Raw genomic sequence first — 16,766 nt, 5'->3', positions numbered from 1 at the left:
ACTCCACAAAAATGTGTATTTACAAAACTCGCAGAATACAAAGTGCATTGCATTTAATAAATCTAGCTATATGGATGTTATTTATTATCATTTGTTACATTAAACGTGTTAACATTGTCTCTTACCTCTTGAGTTAAATTGTTTCAACTAATAAAGTACAAGTAACAACACGGGTAACAAAGTTAATTTGTTAAAACATTTTTACTTCTTGAGTTTATGATTTAAAGAGCTTGGAACTTCGAAAGTCAAAATGTTAAAGCTGTTTTTAACTAGTGTGTTTAAGTAGATGTAACACTTCAACTGAAGGGGTAGGGCAGGTTTTAAATGTCTAATTATTATTAAATCTTTAATTGATCACTCTTTTAAAATCAGTAATTGATGGGTTTAAACAGCTTTAATGCTTTAACTCAAAAGGGGAAAAATATCTTTAAAGCGCCATCTTATTAAGTTAAAGGAGTGTTGTAGTTTTAAATGAGCACTGTTTTACCTCATGATGTAACCAGCTTTAAAGCTAACTCCTGATTAAGCTTCATCTCTACAGGTAATACTGCTTTAAGCTTTAACTTTTGTCCCATGAGTTAAAGCATCAATTATATACTGTAGGTTGAAACGGCTTTACAGCTTACCCAATAAGTTAAAGCACCTTTAAATCTTCAATTTGAGAGTTAATGCAGACTTAATGCTTTAAATTTGGACTCTTTGCGTTGAAAGATATTTAAAGCTTTTACTTAATGGGTTTACCTGGTTTAAGGCTTTACTTTTGGATATTTTAAGTTGAAACAACCCTAAAAGCTTGAAATTGAGATCAACATTCCTTAAAGCTTTAAACTTTTATAAGTTGAAGCAGCTTTCCAGTTTTAACTCAAAGGCTAGAGCAGCTTTTAGGTTTTAAGCTGCTTTAAAGCTTTAACTCAAAAAGAAAAACAGCTTGAAAATTGGTAATATTACCATAATTCATTTTCTACATTAATAAAAGCTACAAAAAATACCAAAATACCCCAAACCTATAAACAATAACGAATCCTGAACTTTTAATAGATATGCGAGTACTGTTTTGGGAACAGGCGATTTGTTTTTTGATTATTTCACATCAGGAAATGAACCGTTTTGCTCCTTATACGAGCAAGTAGAGCTACGAGCACAATCCTGGAACAAATTAAGCTCATATGAAGAAGTATCACTTAAAAAAATATATATATATATATTATAATAATTGATCTTATTTTTTTAAAACACATTTACCCCTCTTCATTCAAAAATTGAAGTTTAAGACGGATAGAAAAATAACAGAATATTCTATAAAACAAAACAAGCAAGAAATCCAAGTGTGTGTCATATAACTTAACAGTAAACAAAAAACATGCTATACAACTTCAAATATGTAAGATACTCCAAAGATACAACAATTGGACTTAGCATAAAAAAGAAAAAACAAAGAGCAATAAATTGAAATGTGTAGCAAACATATTATTCTACAGAAAATATCAAAACTGTAGACTCATTTTTCAAAATGTTGTCAACAAATTTGTCCTTAGGGTTAAATATTTGAATATGATAAGAAATATGAACATTCCCAATGTGCATATAATATATAATGTGCTTAAGAATATACCCCTTGTGTCCAGTTGAACATTCCGTCATTATTATTTATATCTTTTTACTTTATTTTAATAACATAAGTGATTTTTTCTGCAGCACTTTCAGTTTCCTTGGAAATGGTTAAATTTGTTGTGTTTGACTGTTCTATGCCAATTTTGTTAGAAATGTTCAATTAAAAAAAGGATTTAGAAAAAACACCAGATGTAAAAACAAAACCTACAAACTTGGTCTGCCGGACCAAGTTGCTACTATCTATCTATCTATCTATCTATCTATCTATCTACCTGGGTCATACACCTCAAGAGGGGTGACTGACAAGACAAACACATAAACAAAAACAAAGACTTTTTTTTTTTTTTAAAAGGGTCAAAAGTAGCAAAAAAAAAAAACACACTTTTTTTACCATGGCCAACCCAAATGCCCAAACACCCAAACAAGTTAGGCACCTCGGCACCCAAGTTGGTCACGCTTTCGTCTAGATGAAACGGGACACAAGAAAGCGGCCATGTGACTCGAGTCAGGGTGACACAACACACTCTTCTGGTCAACGGCAGGGCCCGACAGCTTTCACTGGTTTACCCCTGCCGTATCGTACAGATGCCCATCCCTTAGAACGCTTCCAAACATCCCACTATCCTTTCACAATACCGCTCCACTCATTCCCATCACCAACACGATTCTAGCTTCCACTACATTTAGACCTCCTTTCTCCAGTGCACTCATAACACCATCCATCCACGTCAATAGCGGCCATCCTCTTGGTCTCCTTCTATTTACTTCTGCTCTGTAGATCCTCTTCAACATTCGCTCCTCATCCATCCTCTCAAATTCACAAGGAAATTCAGAGCACTTATTTGGATTGATTTAATGTGCTTCAAGGCTCACAAATTGCACGACACAACGAATCGATGATGAAATTAAATACCAATGCTTTCAATGATCCATTTTATCGATTTGTAGTTTCAGCCATAGTATCACTGTAGATAAACATTTCTACAAACCTACTCTATCTGAAGTACTGTATCAGTGGCTTTAAATTGTATTTACTGCATTTTCCACTGGTGTTAGTAACATTCTCACGTACAGTATGTCAGGACAACAAATCAACCATCAAGCGGCGAGCTTGTTGGCGCGGCAAAAAAAGAACATACATCACTAAACGATTCATGTAACCGTGATTCATTGCTACGTGACAATGTATGCGTGCGCATCCCGTCAAAATCTATACAACCATCTGTACAGCGCCTTGAGCAGCATCCGTACTTTAAGCCGCAAGCTGTGAATAAAGGTTTTGGCTCAGTCGGGAAATTGCAAGCCTACACAAAAGGCATAATGGTTATTTTCTTAATGACAGCTGCATCTTACAAGAACATTAAGAGTGAATTAATCTCCATGGAGCAATTGAAACCATATAAAAATAGCGCGTTTTAAACACTAAGCATTCACATGGTAATATTTTTTCAAGGTCTTTAAACTTTCAAAATCACATCGATCAAGAAATTGAGAGAGCAACGTCAGCGAATAAGGCAAAAATATATTAAAGTGGCGAGTTTGACAATCCAGTGAATGGTAAAACAAACCAAAAAACGTACTTAAAGGATCCTCAAAATACATAATAAATTCATTACAAAAAAAACTATTGCAAAGAATAAAACAGGCTCATTGTAAAATAGGCTTACCTCCAAATATCACCTTTCTCCTCTTAAATTTACAGGATAAGGCAATAAGTATTTAGGTTCATCTCGTGGTAAATCGTATTCAAAATAAAAAAGAAGAGAATCAATTGCGTACCGTAAACTCTAGACTGCAAGAGCGCACCATGCTCAAAAGGTGGGGTGCATTATTGGCGGTGGCCTTAAAAAGTTAAAAGTGAAAAATGTTCTCTATCAAGTAAGCGTCAACAAATATTGAATAAAGTAACTTCTGTCGAGCCTCTTGCTTTGCTCGTTATGCATTATATGAATATTTTTGGCAAAAACATGGACTAATTTCTCTCGGGGAAATGTTTCCAGATGTCACCTTGGTATTTTGTACGTATATTTATATGCTTGCCCCCTTCTTAAAAGGTGCAGTGCAGAATATTTAGTGCCTCCTAATGCTACAGAAAACTTTTCAGTGAAAAAAAAAACACTTATTAGAACACTAGGCAAAATACATACCAACTATCATACCAATATTATGTTTTGTTAAAAATGCCGCCATGTTTGTTCGCTGTGTTGTTGCTTGCTGTAGCACTGTTTTTTGTTCTTATTTAACAACAGTGCAATCTACTTGTCAAGTATTTCACACAGGTGGGGCTTTAAGTATTGTTCAGCGTTTTACAAAATACCAGGACAAGATTTTTTCTTTTGTTAGAACAAGCTACAGTGTTAAAAATGTAGAAAACACGTAGTCACGTGAAATAACAATTAGTCTAGATCTAGACTATTATACAAATCCAGATGTGCATGGGTGTGTTTGTATGTGGCTTACAAACTGCGAAATGGCGAAACGGATTTTCGTGAACATTTACACAGTAGTAGGAGCTAGTTTTGTGACAAGGTACCCCCAGTAAATACAGACAAAATTGATAAAGATCTGCTTTTGTGAAGGAGCGCCTCTGGAGCTGCATGCGGTGATACTGCTCTTCTGCACTCCCTACTGGCTCCCTGGCACTTTTTCAACAAACCACGGCCCCAACAACCTCGCTTAAGTAGATAGATAGATAGATAGATAGATAGTTTATCCATCCCCGCAGGGACATTCACATATCCAGCAGCATCCCTTCGAGAACAATACAATAATACAGGGAGTGCAGAATTATTAGGCAAATGAGTATTTTGACCACATCATCCTCTTTATGCATGTTGTCTTACTCCAAGCTGTATAGGCTCGAAAGCCTACTACCAATTAAGCATATCAGGTGATGTGCATCTCTGTAATGAGAAGAGGTGTGGTCTAATTACATCAACACCCTATATCAGGTGTGCATAATTATTAGGCAACTTCCTTTCCTTTGGCAAAATGGGTCAGAAGAGGGACTTGACAGGCTCTGAAAAGTCAAAAATAGTGAGATATCTTGCAGAGGGATGCATCACTCTTAAAATTGCCAAGCTTCTGAAGCGTGATCATCGAACAATCAAGCGTTACATTCAAAATAGTCAACAGGGTCGCAAGAAGCGTGTAGAAAAACCAAGGCGCAAAATAACTGCCCGTGAACTGAGAAAAGTCAAGCGTACAACTGCCAAGATGCCACTTGCCACCAGTTTTGCCATATTTCAGAGCTGCAACATCACTGGAGTGCCCAAAAGCACAAGGTGTGCAATACTCAGAGACATGGCCAAGGTAAGAAAGGCTGAAAAACGACCACCACTGAACAAGACACACAAGCTGAAACGTCAAGACTGGGTCAAGAAAAATCTCAAGACGGATTTTTCTAAGGTTTTATGGACTGATGAAATGAGAGTGAGTCTTGATGGGCCAGATGGATGGGCCCGTGGCTGGATCGGTAAAGGGCAGAGAGCTCCAGTCCGCCTCAGACGCCAGCAAGGTGGAGGTGGGGTACTGGTATGGGCTGGTATCATCAAAGATGAGCTTGTGGGGCCTTTTCGGGTTGAGGATGGACTCAAGCTCAACTCCCAGTCCTACTGCCAGTTTCTGGAAGACACCTTCTTCAAGCAGTGGTACAGGAAGAAGTCCGCATCCTTCAAGAAAAACATGATTTTCCTGCAGGACAACGCTCCATCACACGCATCCAAGTACTCCACAGCGTGGCTGGCAAGAAAGGGTCTAAAAGAAGAAAAACTAATGACATGGCCTCCTTGTTCACCTGATCTGAACCCCATAGAGAACCTGTGGTCCCTCATCAAATGTGAGATTTACAAGGAGGGAAAACAGTACACCTCTCTGAACAGTGTCTGGGAGGCTGTGGTTGCTGCTGCACGCAATGTTGATCGTGAACAGATCAAAGCACTGACAGAATCCATGGATGGCAGGCTTTTGAGTGTCCTTGCAAAGAAAGGTGGCTATATTGGTCACAGATTTGTTTTTGTTTTTGAATGTCAGAAATGTATATTTGTGAATGTTGAGCTGTTATATTGGTTTCCCTGATGAAAATAAATAATTGAAATGGGTATACATTTGTTTTTTGTTAAGTTGCCTAATAATTATGCACAGTAATAGTCACCTGCACACACAGATATCCTCCTAAAATAGCTAAAACTAAAAAAGCCCCACTCCAACTTCCAAAATATTCAGCTTTGATATTAATGAGACTTTTGGGTTCATTAAGAACATGGTTGTTGTTCAATAATAAAATTAATCCTCAAAAATACAACTTGCCTAATAATTCTGCACTCCCTGTAAAGCAAAAAGAATACAATATACAAATACTACTGTAGCGTGTTGTATTTAAATAGTGCAACATAAAATGCCCAGCAACGCCAAGCCAGGCAACACCGGGCCATTATGCCTGTTAAAAAATAAATTACCGTAAATTCCAGACTATAAGCCGCTACTTTTTTCCCAAATTTTCAACCCTGCAGCTTATTCAGAGATGCGGCCAATTTATGTAATTTTTTTAACGGGCCGCCAGCGGCGCTCGAGTATGAGAGGTAAGACTTAGACCGGTGGAATATATATGCCGCGGAAGATCACAACTTATGAGCGTAAACATAGACTCATCGTGCAATATGCACAAAACAAGGCTCATGACGCAGCCACCATGTTAAAAGCAAACGGGCATATTGCTGGGGTGTATTGAAGTAAGGCAGCGTGAAACGACGTCATCATGATAAAATTTCTTTCAGACATTGAGAAAGACAACATAGATATCTTTACCAAGGAGGCAGAAGCGGATGGTCTGCCGTGAATCTTACGATTTCGTCATTTGTTTCCTTAACAGACTAATTTGCAGATATGCGAGCGTCTTGTTAGTAGCGTGAGGCTACCTCCCAAAGGCACGGTTTAGGATGACAGTTATATTATTATTATTAAAGCTTTGAAAACTCTCTCGATGTACAGTCTTTCTTTGTAAATATGTGTAATATGTATTTGCAACTGTATATTTTGGTAATGTATTTATTTGTATTTATTTGAGACACTTATTCTGCACGAGCAAATTAAAAAAGAGAGGCGGAGCAAACGCCAACGCTGATGGGAAAGTCGGGACCGGTAAAGGTGAGTTTCTGTGGACACGGCGGACAATAATGGAGATATAGTTTTCCCACCCTTACCTTTGGAAATATACACTTTTTTTCCTTGGATTACTATCAACGGGCACCCAGAATCTGCAGGTCTGCAACAAATTTTAAGTACCTATATCATTTTACGTTCAATTTGGCGGCTGTGATTTTTGGACTGTGTGCTTCAATGAAGGACATTTAGTTTCAATCGCGGGACTTAAAGTTTGGCTTGGATTAAATTTGTGTTTGTTTGATGTGGGTGCGTGTGGCTTATACAGGTGCGGCTTGTGTATAGACAAAATCGGTTTTCCCCTTAAAATGTGATGGGTGCGGCTTATAATCAGGTGCGCTCTATAGTCCGGAATTTACGGTACAATATATTTAGGTAACAGGGCCTGAATGGTTGGACTTATTAAAAATTTAGGAACTCATTAGCTCAGGAGGTAGAGAGGTCGCAGGTTCGATTGCGGCTCCTCTGTGTTATATGTCGAAGTGTCCTTGGGCAAGACACTGAATCCCTAATGCCCCCAATAAGCAGGTAGGCGCCTTGCATGGCTGACACCCTATTGGTGTGCGAATGGGTAAGTGTAAAGCGCTTTGGGAGGTCTTCATTGACTTAAAAAGCGCTATATAAATGCCATTACCATAAATATAAAAGCAATAATACCCAAAAGAAAACCAGTTAGTCATTTGTGTCATTTCTGAATGTTAACGTTGACATTAAAAATGAGTTGTTTTGGTGTTAAACTACCAACAAGTCCAGTTTCTATAGGCATCCACTTGTTTGTCATCTACCATCACTAACATCACCAGGGCCTCATTTTGTTTTGTCCTTCCTCTCAAAAAAAAAAAAAAAAAAAAACACTTTCCAGTGAATTTATGAAGGCTGCCATAGTTTTATATTACAAAATCGTTAATAAGCAAAAACGGTAAAGCATTTGAGCCTGGCTGAAGTTTTTCTCACACACTGCGCTACTGTCATATACATTCTTCCAAATATACACTGCATATTAAACAGAGCAGCCGGTGTAAACAGAATACGCGGCTTGAATGGGATGTGGTGGATATTCATTAATATTTTAGCAGATTTATAAATTGCATGTGTTAAGTATGCAAACTGCTTGATTTGCTTATGGTTGCTTGGACATTTACGTTTGAGAGATTGTAGATTAGTGGTTGGGTAGTTTGAGGAGAAAAAAACGCCACGCCCCTTTGCTATTTACATCTACCAGTCAGTGAAGCGGTGTTCTGTCAATATTTAAAATGGCTTTTTTACAAGGCTGTATTTGATTTATTTTGGCATTCAATCTGAATATGTGTGAATGGATTCCACAAGTGTTACTTAGGAAGAAATACATGGTTTTAAGTATTAAATAGCCTACATTTTATTATTTTTTTTCCCAGAGCAAAAAAGACATGCTTTAGTTTTATTGATTTTTTTTTTAAGTACTAACACACACCATCTAAAAAAAATTGAAATGAAATGAAATGATCTGCATTTATATAGCGCTTTTCAAGTCAATGACTTCCCAAAGCGCTTTACATTGTGCTTCACATTTCCCAATAGCGGCCGTGATCTGTGCAGCCATGTAAGGCGCTAACCTGCTTATTGGGGGTATTGGGGGTTAAGTGTCTTACCCAAGGACACTTCGGCATGTAACACGGACAAGCCGGGATTCGAACTGGGATCCCTTAATCCTAAAACGATCGCTCTACCTCCTGAGCTACTGCCGCCCCTAAATTGTATTACATAAGTGCATTAAGTTAAAACTTTGCGAGTTAAAGTTCAGTTAAAAAAGTGGGTTTAACCTGCGGGTCTAATTAGCTTTAAAGACTAGAAATGCTTATTACCACACTCTCCATCCGGGCCCTGGTGCTGTGGAATGCTCTTCCCCCTGAGATTCGATCTGCAACCTCAGTGGAAATGTTTAAATCTAAGCTTAAAACACACTTCTACTCTATAGCATATGAATAACCTATATTTTATGTTGATAATATGTGTATTATTTACCCTCATGTAGGTTTTAGATGAGGGGATGGTGTGATAATAGTCTGTAATAATAGTCTTTGATCTGCGCAGCCCTTTGAGACTCTTTGTGATTAAGGGCTATGCAAATAATCATGACTTGACTTTGTCAGTTGAGTATCAATACAATCTATCCATCCAATATCTGCACCGCTTATCCTCAGTAGGGTCGTGGGGGTGCTGGAGCCCATCCCAGCTATCTTCGGGCAGTGGCAGGGGACACCCTGAACTGGTTGCCAGCCAGTCGCAGGCCACACAGGGACAGACAATTTGCTCGCTCATTCACACCTAGGGACAATTTGGACCGGCCAATTAACCTGACATGCATGTTTTTGGAATGTGGGAGGAAACCGGAGTGCCCAGAGGAAATCCACGAAAGCACGGGGAGAACATGCAAACTCCACACAGGAAGGTTGGTAGCTGGATTTGAACCCATGACCTCAGAACTGTGCCGCACACGCGCTAACCACCGCCCCACCGTACTGCCCTTCAATACAATAATCTTCTACAAAAACAAAAAAAGACTGACATTTTTAAAGAAATACCTTAAAATCCCAGTAGTCTTACTCCAGAGTTACATTTGCTATAAACCGGTTTTTAATAGAAATGTTCAATGTCATTTTTTTAAACTGATACCCTAATTTTGAGTAATCAATACCACTTATTGATGACATTAGTGCATCAGATTTCCTTACTTTTTCAAAAAGACTGACTTTTATTTAAATGTCATAAATAAAACAAGCTATTGAAAATAAACAATATATCACATTTAATGTTGATTTAAAGAGTTAACTTTGACGCACCAATGAATTTGTAAAAAATTACCAGAATGACCAATTACCAATCCCCATGCTTTACATCAAGCTTTAACAATTAAAGCTGAATTAAAGAAGCTTAGCTGAAGAGTTAAATCGGTTTAACTCAAGACTTGGAGAGCCTCAAAATTTTGTTTAAACTTTTGAGTTAAAGCTCTAAATATGAAGCAACAATACATGTTAATTTTGAAATGGGGGGATCGAAAACTTTTGCCCACAAACAAAGGTTACCAGTATATTAATAATTGTCGTTTTCTAAGTTTGAAACAAAATAGCTGACTAAAGCAGCTAAAAAATGCTTACAAATCAAAGTACAGTATATTATCGATCCCCAATTCATAGTCTTTTATGTCAAGAGTTAAAGTAGCTTCAAAGTTTTTGTTTTATTTTGTAACTTTTGAGTTAAAGCTTTAACACAACAATACAAAGTAATTTTGAGAGGGGGCTTAAACAATTGCATCAACTGACCAAAGCAACCAGAATATCACCAATCCCTACTGATGAATTCACTCTTTAAGACTTAATGCGGAGTTAAAAGGAGATGTACGGAATGCAGAATTGTTTTTACTCGCTACCACCATCACTGGTCACTCGTTATTTGATGCGCGTGCAAGCACATGCATTTATCAAACGCGGTCGAACAAATTCTTCTGTTTTCATCATTCCTGGGATTTGGATTCTACTTGAAGGTGGTCTTTTCTTACTTTCAACATTTTCAGGCATCACTAACAAATAAAAACAAAACAAAAACCTGTGGAGACCAGCATGACAATTGTCTCGAGCACCGCCCCCCGCCCAAAGGTGCTGTTTGCAATTTGAAAATGTTCTTCTTGCTGGCGCAATCTTCTGGCTTAAGTCGTCATTGCAGCTTTTGTCCAGCAGCTTGTGTGGTGCACGCAAGTACATGCATTTTTTAGACTTCCTTGAAAAAAACTCATTTTTCTCATCTTTTTGTGGTTTGGTCTGAATTTAAAACACCAGTACGAGCGTTAAATCACTCCCCCCACCCTTTCTAGCTTACTAATGATTTGTGAGTCCTGAACAGCTCTGATAAAAGTAAGATCAGAGCAAATAGGCATGGTGGGGAGAAAATAGGGTCTTTGAACTTAGACAGTGTTAGGTTGGTAGGAAGGTAGGTAGGTAGGTGAGATCCCTTGACCAGTAGGGCCGTAGTGACACCATTTCCTGTGTTGTGTTTTGGGCAAATACAGTACAGCCTGGTGCTGACCATTCCTGTCCAGACCAACATATGTACTTAAAGGCTGAAATCATGACTTTTAGCCAGGAGATGGCGGCAGAGTAACACTTGATTTGCATGCATTTCTTGCATTAGAAAACAACTCTTTTTTTCATCTTTTTGGGGGTTTGTTATGCCCAGAACAGGCCTGATCAAAGTAAGATAAAAGCAGATAAGTGCAATGGACAGCACAGTGGAGCAGTGGTTAACGCGAGTGGGCACAGTTCTGAGGTTATGAGATCGAACCTTACTGTGTGGAGGTTGCACGTTCTCCCCGTTCTTGTGTGGGTTTCCTCACACATTCCAAAAACATGCGAGTCAGGTTAATTGGCCGATCCAAATTGTCTCAAGGTGTGAATGAGTGAGTGAGTTGCCTGTCCCTGTGTGCCCCGACACTGGCTGGCAACCAGTTCAGGGTGTCCCCTGCCCACTGCCCGAAGATGGCTGGGATGGGCTCCAGCACCCCTGCAACCCTACTGAGGATAAGCGGTGAAGATGGTGGATGGATGGATGGAGGTGCAATGGAAAAATCACGCATAAGGTCTCCTTGAACTTAGTTGAGCAACTTTCAATTTCTAAAGGACACCTCAAACGACACACCCCACACCTTTAAAGCACAATTCACTTTTGAGTTAAAGCCACAGTGTTAATTATTTGACCGCAAGATGGCACTGTGTTGCTAGGTACAAGCAAGAGCCAGTGCCACAGTGCACAGCGTGGCAGCTTGGGACCGGACAAACATGGCGGAGGCATAATGGGGATTCCATAGGGTAAAAGAAATACAAATGTCTCGACCTATGATTTGTTTATACAAATTAACATTGGTATGATAGTTTATGTGTTTTGCTTGGTTGTCAAATCAATATATATTTTTCACTGAATTGTTTGTACAACTAGTAGGCACTAAATATTACACACGGTCCCTTTAAAGCTCTAACTTCGACACGCCAATAGATTGTAGATTTGAAAGGGAACTTACCTTTTTAATAATCAAAATATTTGACAACAAACGTACCTTTAAATTAACAACAAAAACTAATATATTTCCATACATTCCATCATACGTGGCAGGTGTTCCTAATTACGTGGTCACGTACCACGATGCTAACCATTATGTAACTCGACATAAAACTATTTTTAGAACCGAATAATTGTTATTGTAAACACGGAACGCCTTCACGAGTGGAAGTCAACTTTTTCTTCACCAACCGAGACGACAATTTCGGCGGAATAATTAAGCATAAGGTGCTCACCGAAGCTTCCGTCGGCGAGGACAGGTCCGAAGAGACAACCGAGGCAGCTGGCCAAGGCGAAGACGAACACGGGACGCCGCCGAGACTCCATGCCGCCCGTTTTCCTCACTCCATGGCCGCCTTTGATGAGAGAAACGTGACTGTGGCTGACGCAGGTGGGGTGATGGGGGGAAGCAGCCCCAGACGAGTCGCTGGAGCTAATGAGGCATGTTGCGGGGAAGAAGGAAGGAAGAAAGAGACTAAAATGGCTGCAATTTGGAGTGTATATGCGGGGGGCGCGAAGAAATAAGGGCGCCGATGTGCTTTCAGTACCGAGAACAGCGATCCAGTGGGAGCCCCGCCCAGACGTGACGTCACAGAGACGTGGCGTGGAAACGTGCGCAAGGATAGCAAACAGGCCCGGTTCGATGGGATTGGGGGAAAGCCAGGAAGAGATCCCCCTCCAATATAATTGTCTTTTTGAATTGATTGCATCCTCGTGCACAATGTTCACAACGAGATTAGACACAGCACTCCTGGATCAACATGTTATGAAATACTTTATAGGGACAGTGTATTTGTAAGTGCAGACACATTTTAAGGTAAATGCGCCAATCCGTTCCTAGCCACGCAAAAGTATGATCATTTTTTTAATCAATTATAAAAGTGCATTGGAACATGACACATACATGTTCAAATTAGATTACCATACCTGTCAAACTGTACGTTTTTGCCATACAAAGTACGTTTATTAAGCATTTTAAGACGTGTACGACATACAAGAAAATCAGTACGGAAAAACGTAAATTTGTCAATTATGGGTACCATCCGTTATACACCGACTATCACGAAACGGCAAATGATTCAAGTCAATCTCTGTATCGTTTTTTGCCATTACAAACGAAGGGAGCGAGCGGTTTGATGTAGTGAAAGTAAGTCCGTCTCTTTTTAGAAAACCGGCTTTTTCGGCTCAACTCATTAAAGAGAGCCGGCTCTCAAACGGCTCACATGCTTTGATGCATTACGAATTATTATGTTGTATAAAGAAGTTGAGAAAAAATGGAAGTATATAATGAGTAAAAGGAAAAAAGACAGGGTTGTGTTTATCCCTTTAATAGGTGTATTACCAACAATAATTTAATGCAGAAAATGAATTCATAATTTGAATAAGGAAAGGTATTCTACTTAATTATATTTGCATGTGTTTTTTCCTTCTACAATGAACGTCCAAGCTACTTAATTTTTGAACTTTTTTTTATAATAAACCTCATTCATGTCGAGCAACTCAGGATCTCACAACAAAATGTTAATTAACAGTATATATGATATAACTAAACACATGTACAATATAACATGTTAAACTACATAAATAAACACGTTTGAAAAAAAAAAATACGATATAAGATTATTTTGCATTTTGGAAGGGAAAATACGAAAGTTTTTAAGGGCATGGAGCCGTGGAGGTTGACAGGTATGGATTACACACAATAAACATAAAACGAGAGGCACATAACTTGAAAAAACATAGAATGAAGGAAATAATACACTTAGCTTTTAAATATAACTGGGAACACAAACAGAATGAGGGGTTTTACGCATAAGCACCAAAGTAGCGAATGGCAGCGCATACTGTACTGTATTTTTGACCTTGTATCATGAAAAGCCTTTTTAACTAGAGGTAATATTTTCCTGTTCAGGTACATTTGTGACCCGAAACATTTGTATGCAGAGACAGTTAAGTTAAGAACCACTATACTTTTTAATTGGGTAGGTTTCTGAAGAAGAAACTGTACTCTTACTCCGCTACATTGAACCCGTTAGGTAAGTATGCTCACCTGTTCTCTTCTCTCCCGTGTCCCGAGTGAGAGGCTCTCGCTGAGGTAGCAAACTGGCGTATGTGTGTGTGTTCCGCCATGGACCCCAATTTACACACAAAATTTTGGGGAAGCATAGATCTCTGTTGGGACCAATGTTCCCTCTAATTTTCCACAGGTCTGAGCGTCACACAAAGTCGGTGAGCAACGCTTGAAACAACAATGAGCAACCACACCAGCTCAGTAGCCTAGATGGTAAGGCGCCCGCTTTGAGACTGGGAGGTCGGTGGTTCGCGCCCCGGCCGAGTCATTCCTAAGACTTAAAAAGTGGTCGGCGGCGCCCTCTGTTGGCTGCGGCTGCATCGGCTCGCTACAACGGGTCAGGTGCAATCGACATTTCGTTCTGTGTACATTGTTACACAGAATGACAATACAAGGAAATTATTATTATTATTATTATAATCCCAAGTGTGGCAAGATAATTATCAAACATGTCCAAAACTTGACATCAACTTACATTTTCCGGAGTTTCCGGCAATGCAAAATTATTTTTCTCTTTTGAATGAATTGACTCATGTACGATTGCAAAGGTTGTACGGCCTACAAACATCGTTTGTTCTTACAATTCTTTCACAAGATATCCATTTCTTTTTATTTCCTGACATATTTTGTCAAATAATATTAACATTTTTGCGGGCTTATTTAGTCGGTTGCACAATACAGAACTGTACTTAATCACATTTTTAGTGGAAGTACAATGTTGGCAACAATATTGATTTGATATAATTGGAAATTATTTGAATGCAACACAAACTTTTTCTTCTTTTTTCCGTGTTTTTTTTCCACTTTTTTAAAAATTCCTTTAAAAAAAAATCTCATTGTGTTTATTTTTTCCGAGCTGTCACTTTTTTCTTTTTGTTCTCTATCTACTTTTTTTCCTACATTTCTTTTTTTCTGGCTTTTTTCTAAATATTTCCTTTTTTTTCTCTTCCTTTTGTTTCTTTTTTTTCCAGCTTTTCACTACTTTTTCATTTTGGTATTTTTTTTCTTTTTTGTTAGATTCCCCCAATCCTTTAAGTCATTTTGTGCATAATTTTACATAATATTTGGTCATGTTGGGATTAAAGAAGCAAAAACAACCTAAAGAGCCGGTTCCTTTTAGTGAGCCGAGCCGAAGAAGCCGGTTCACAACAAATTTTACTCAACTTCGTTCTACTTCGACTCGACTTCAAAATACCGCATTTAGGACACAACGTCAGGGGAACCAGTGTATTTTTACCTTCATGCACTGTAACTTTGACTTAAGTCGCTTCTTAATTACTAATTTCGAGCCCTCATTTTTGTGCGCTGGCTAGATTTTCTTGTGCGCTGAGATAGTGCGAGCAGTGCGCAATTGCGCACGCGCGCAGCTTAGAGGGAACACTGGTTGGCACCCATAGATTTTTGATCATGCGAGTCCCCGGGACCCATCACTTTTCAGAGGTAAAATCAACATTGTTATAACGTACAATATTTTTATGAACTGAAAAATCTTTAGTGATAACTGCTTTGTATTACCAATTAACTGTGATGATTAAAACAATGAAAATATGGATTCATATAATTATTTCCTTAATATTATTATTATTATTATTTTGTATAATGTACAATATTGTTGTGAACTGAGAAATCTTGAAGTGATAACTGATTTGTATTACCAATAAACTCTGATGATTAAAACTGAATGAATATATAGATTTATATTATATATTTGTCGCCGATTTACAATTTCAACCTCGATAACACTAAATTTTGGGGACTCATAGATCTCTGTTGGGACCCAGATTTTTGATCATGCGAGTCCCCGGGACCCATCACTTTAAAGGTAAATTGAACATTGTACTATTCTTATTATTATATTGTTTATCAAAGTACTTTATTTTAACTTGATCTATTTTTACATTAAATATATTTTTTAATTGATAGAATGGACTTTAATGATCTGATTGAATGGTTGTTCAGTTACTCACTACTTAAGCAGTTTTTACATCATGTACTTTGTTACTTTTACTCAAGTAATTATATATATATATATATATATATATATATATGAGTACTTTTTACTTCTACTTGAGTCATATTATTCTGAAGTAACAGACCTTTACTTGGGTAAAATGTGTGGCTACCCTACCCACCTCTGGTATAATTTGACCACCAGCACACTCACCAAAAGTACTGTTTTAAACATTAAAAATCTTGACTCGAAACTAGTATTTTAGGGTACAGCTTCCTTATTCTGAAGCAAGACCGAGTGTTTATGTGGGAATAAACCGCTTCAACGGTCGCATTGGATTTCCATTTTGATAATTTTGTCACTTCCTGTTTTGACAAGCAATTTTTTTTATTACTCTGGAGAAAGATTGTCTTTTGCGCGTAAAAATAAAGCGTGTGGTCAAATATCGTTTTTCTTATGTCAAAAGGTCGAATTGTCTTTATTGATTGAAAATGAATGAGCATATTCACAATGCTGAAGTTGTCAGGACCAGAACGGAAACAGGACCCAATTGCGTGACGTTTACAAAAAGTTTTATTTAAAGAAAGAGTAAGGGCTGCGCCCACGATCCGGGGTTCGCTGGACGCGGGAAGCAAGTCACTCTCGGATTCGGACTGGGATCCGAACGCGGAAGTGGATCTTCTGTAGTGAGCGATGGAGGTGTCAGGGACGGAAAAACGGGTCGGTAGCCGGGACAGAGAGCAAGGCATGGTCGGGGTCGGAAAAGAGTCGTAAGCCAGAACGGGAGAGTAGACGTAGTCGGGGACAAAAGAGGTCGTAAGCCGGGATGGGAGAACAGCTGTGGTCAGGAGCAAAACAGGTCGTAGCCGGAGACAGACGGGAGCAAAA

The 16,766-nt window shown here is 38.6% G+C and overlaps 1 protein-coding gene across 2 annotated transcripts in view; it reads right to left on the bottom strand.

Annotated features, from left to right (window-relative positions):
• The window catches only part of ptprn2 (protein tyrosine phosphatase receptor type N2), a 200,874-nt gene extending 188,439 nt beyond the window's left edge, over positions 1 to 12,435 (bottom strand). For both annotated transcript variants that reach the window (XM_088322837.1, XM_088322838.1), the window contains exon 1: positions 12,093 to 12,435. In XM_088322837.1, coding sequence (XP_088178963.1) covers positions 12,093 to 12,183 — 91 coding nt within the window. In that variant the 5' untranslated portion in view covers positions 12,184 to 12,435. The remainder of the gene's footprint in view (positions 1 to 12,092) is intronic.
• Between the last annotated feature and the right edge of the window lie 4,331 nt (positions 12,436 to 16,766).

This window comes from Urocampus carinirostris, chromosome 18 (genome assembly GCF_059441175.1).
Source record: "Urocampus carinirostris isolate Australia breed hairy pipefish chromosome 18, RoL_Ucar_1.0, whole genome shotgun sequence".
NCBI lineage: Eukaryota > Metazoa > Chordata > Actinopteri > Syngnathiformes > Syngnathidae > Urocampus > Urocampus carinirostris.
Note: the sequence above shows the minus strand (reverse complement) of the source record. Positions and strands in the feature narration are given on the sequence as shown.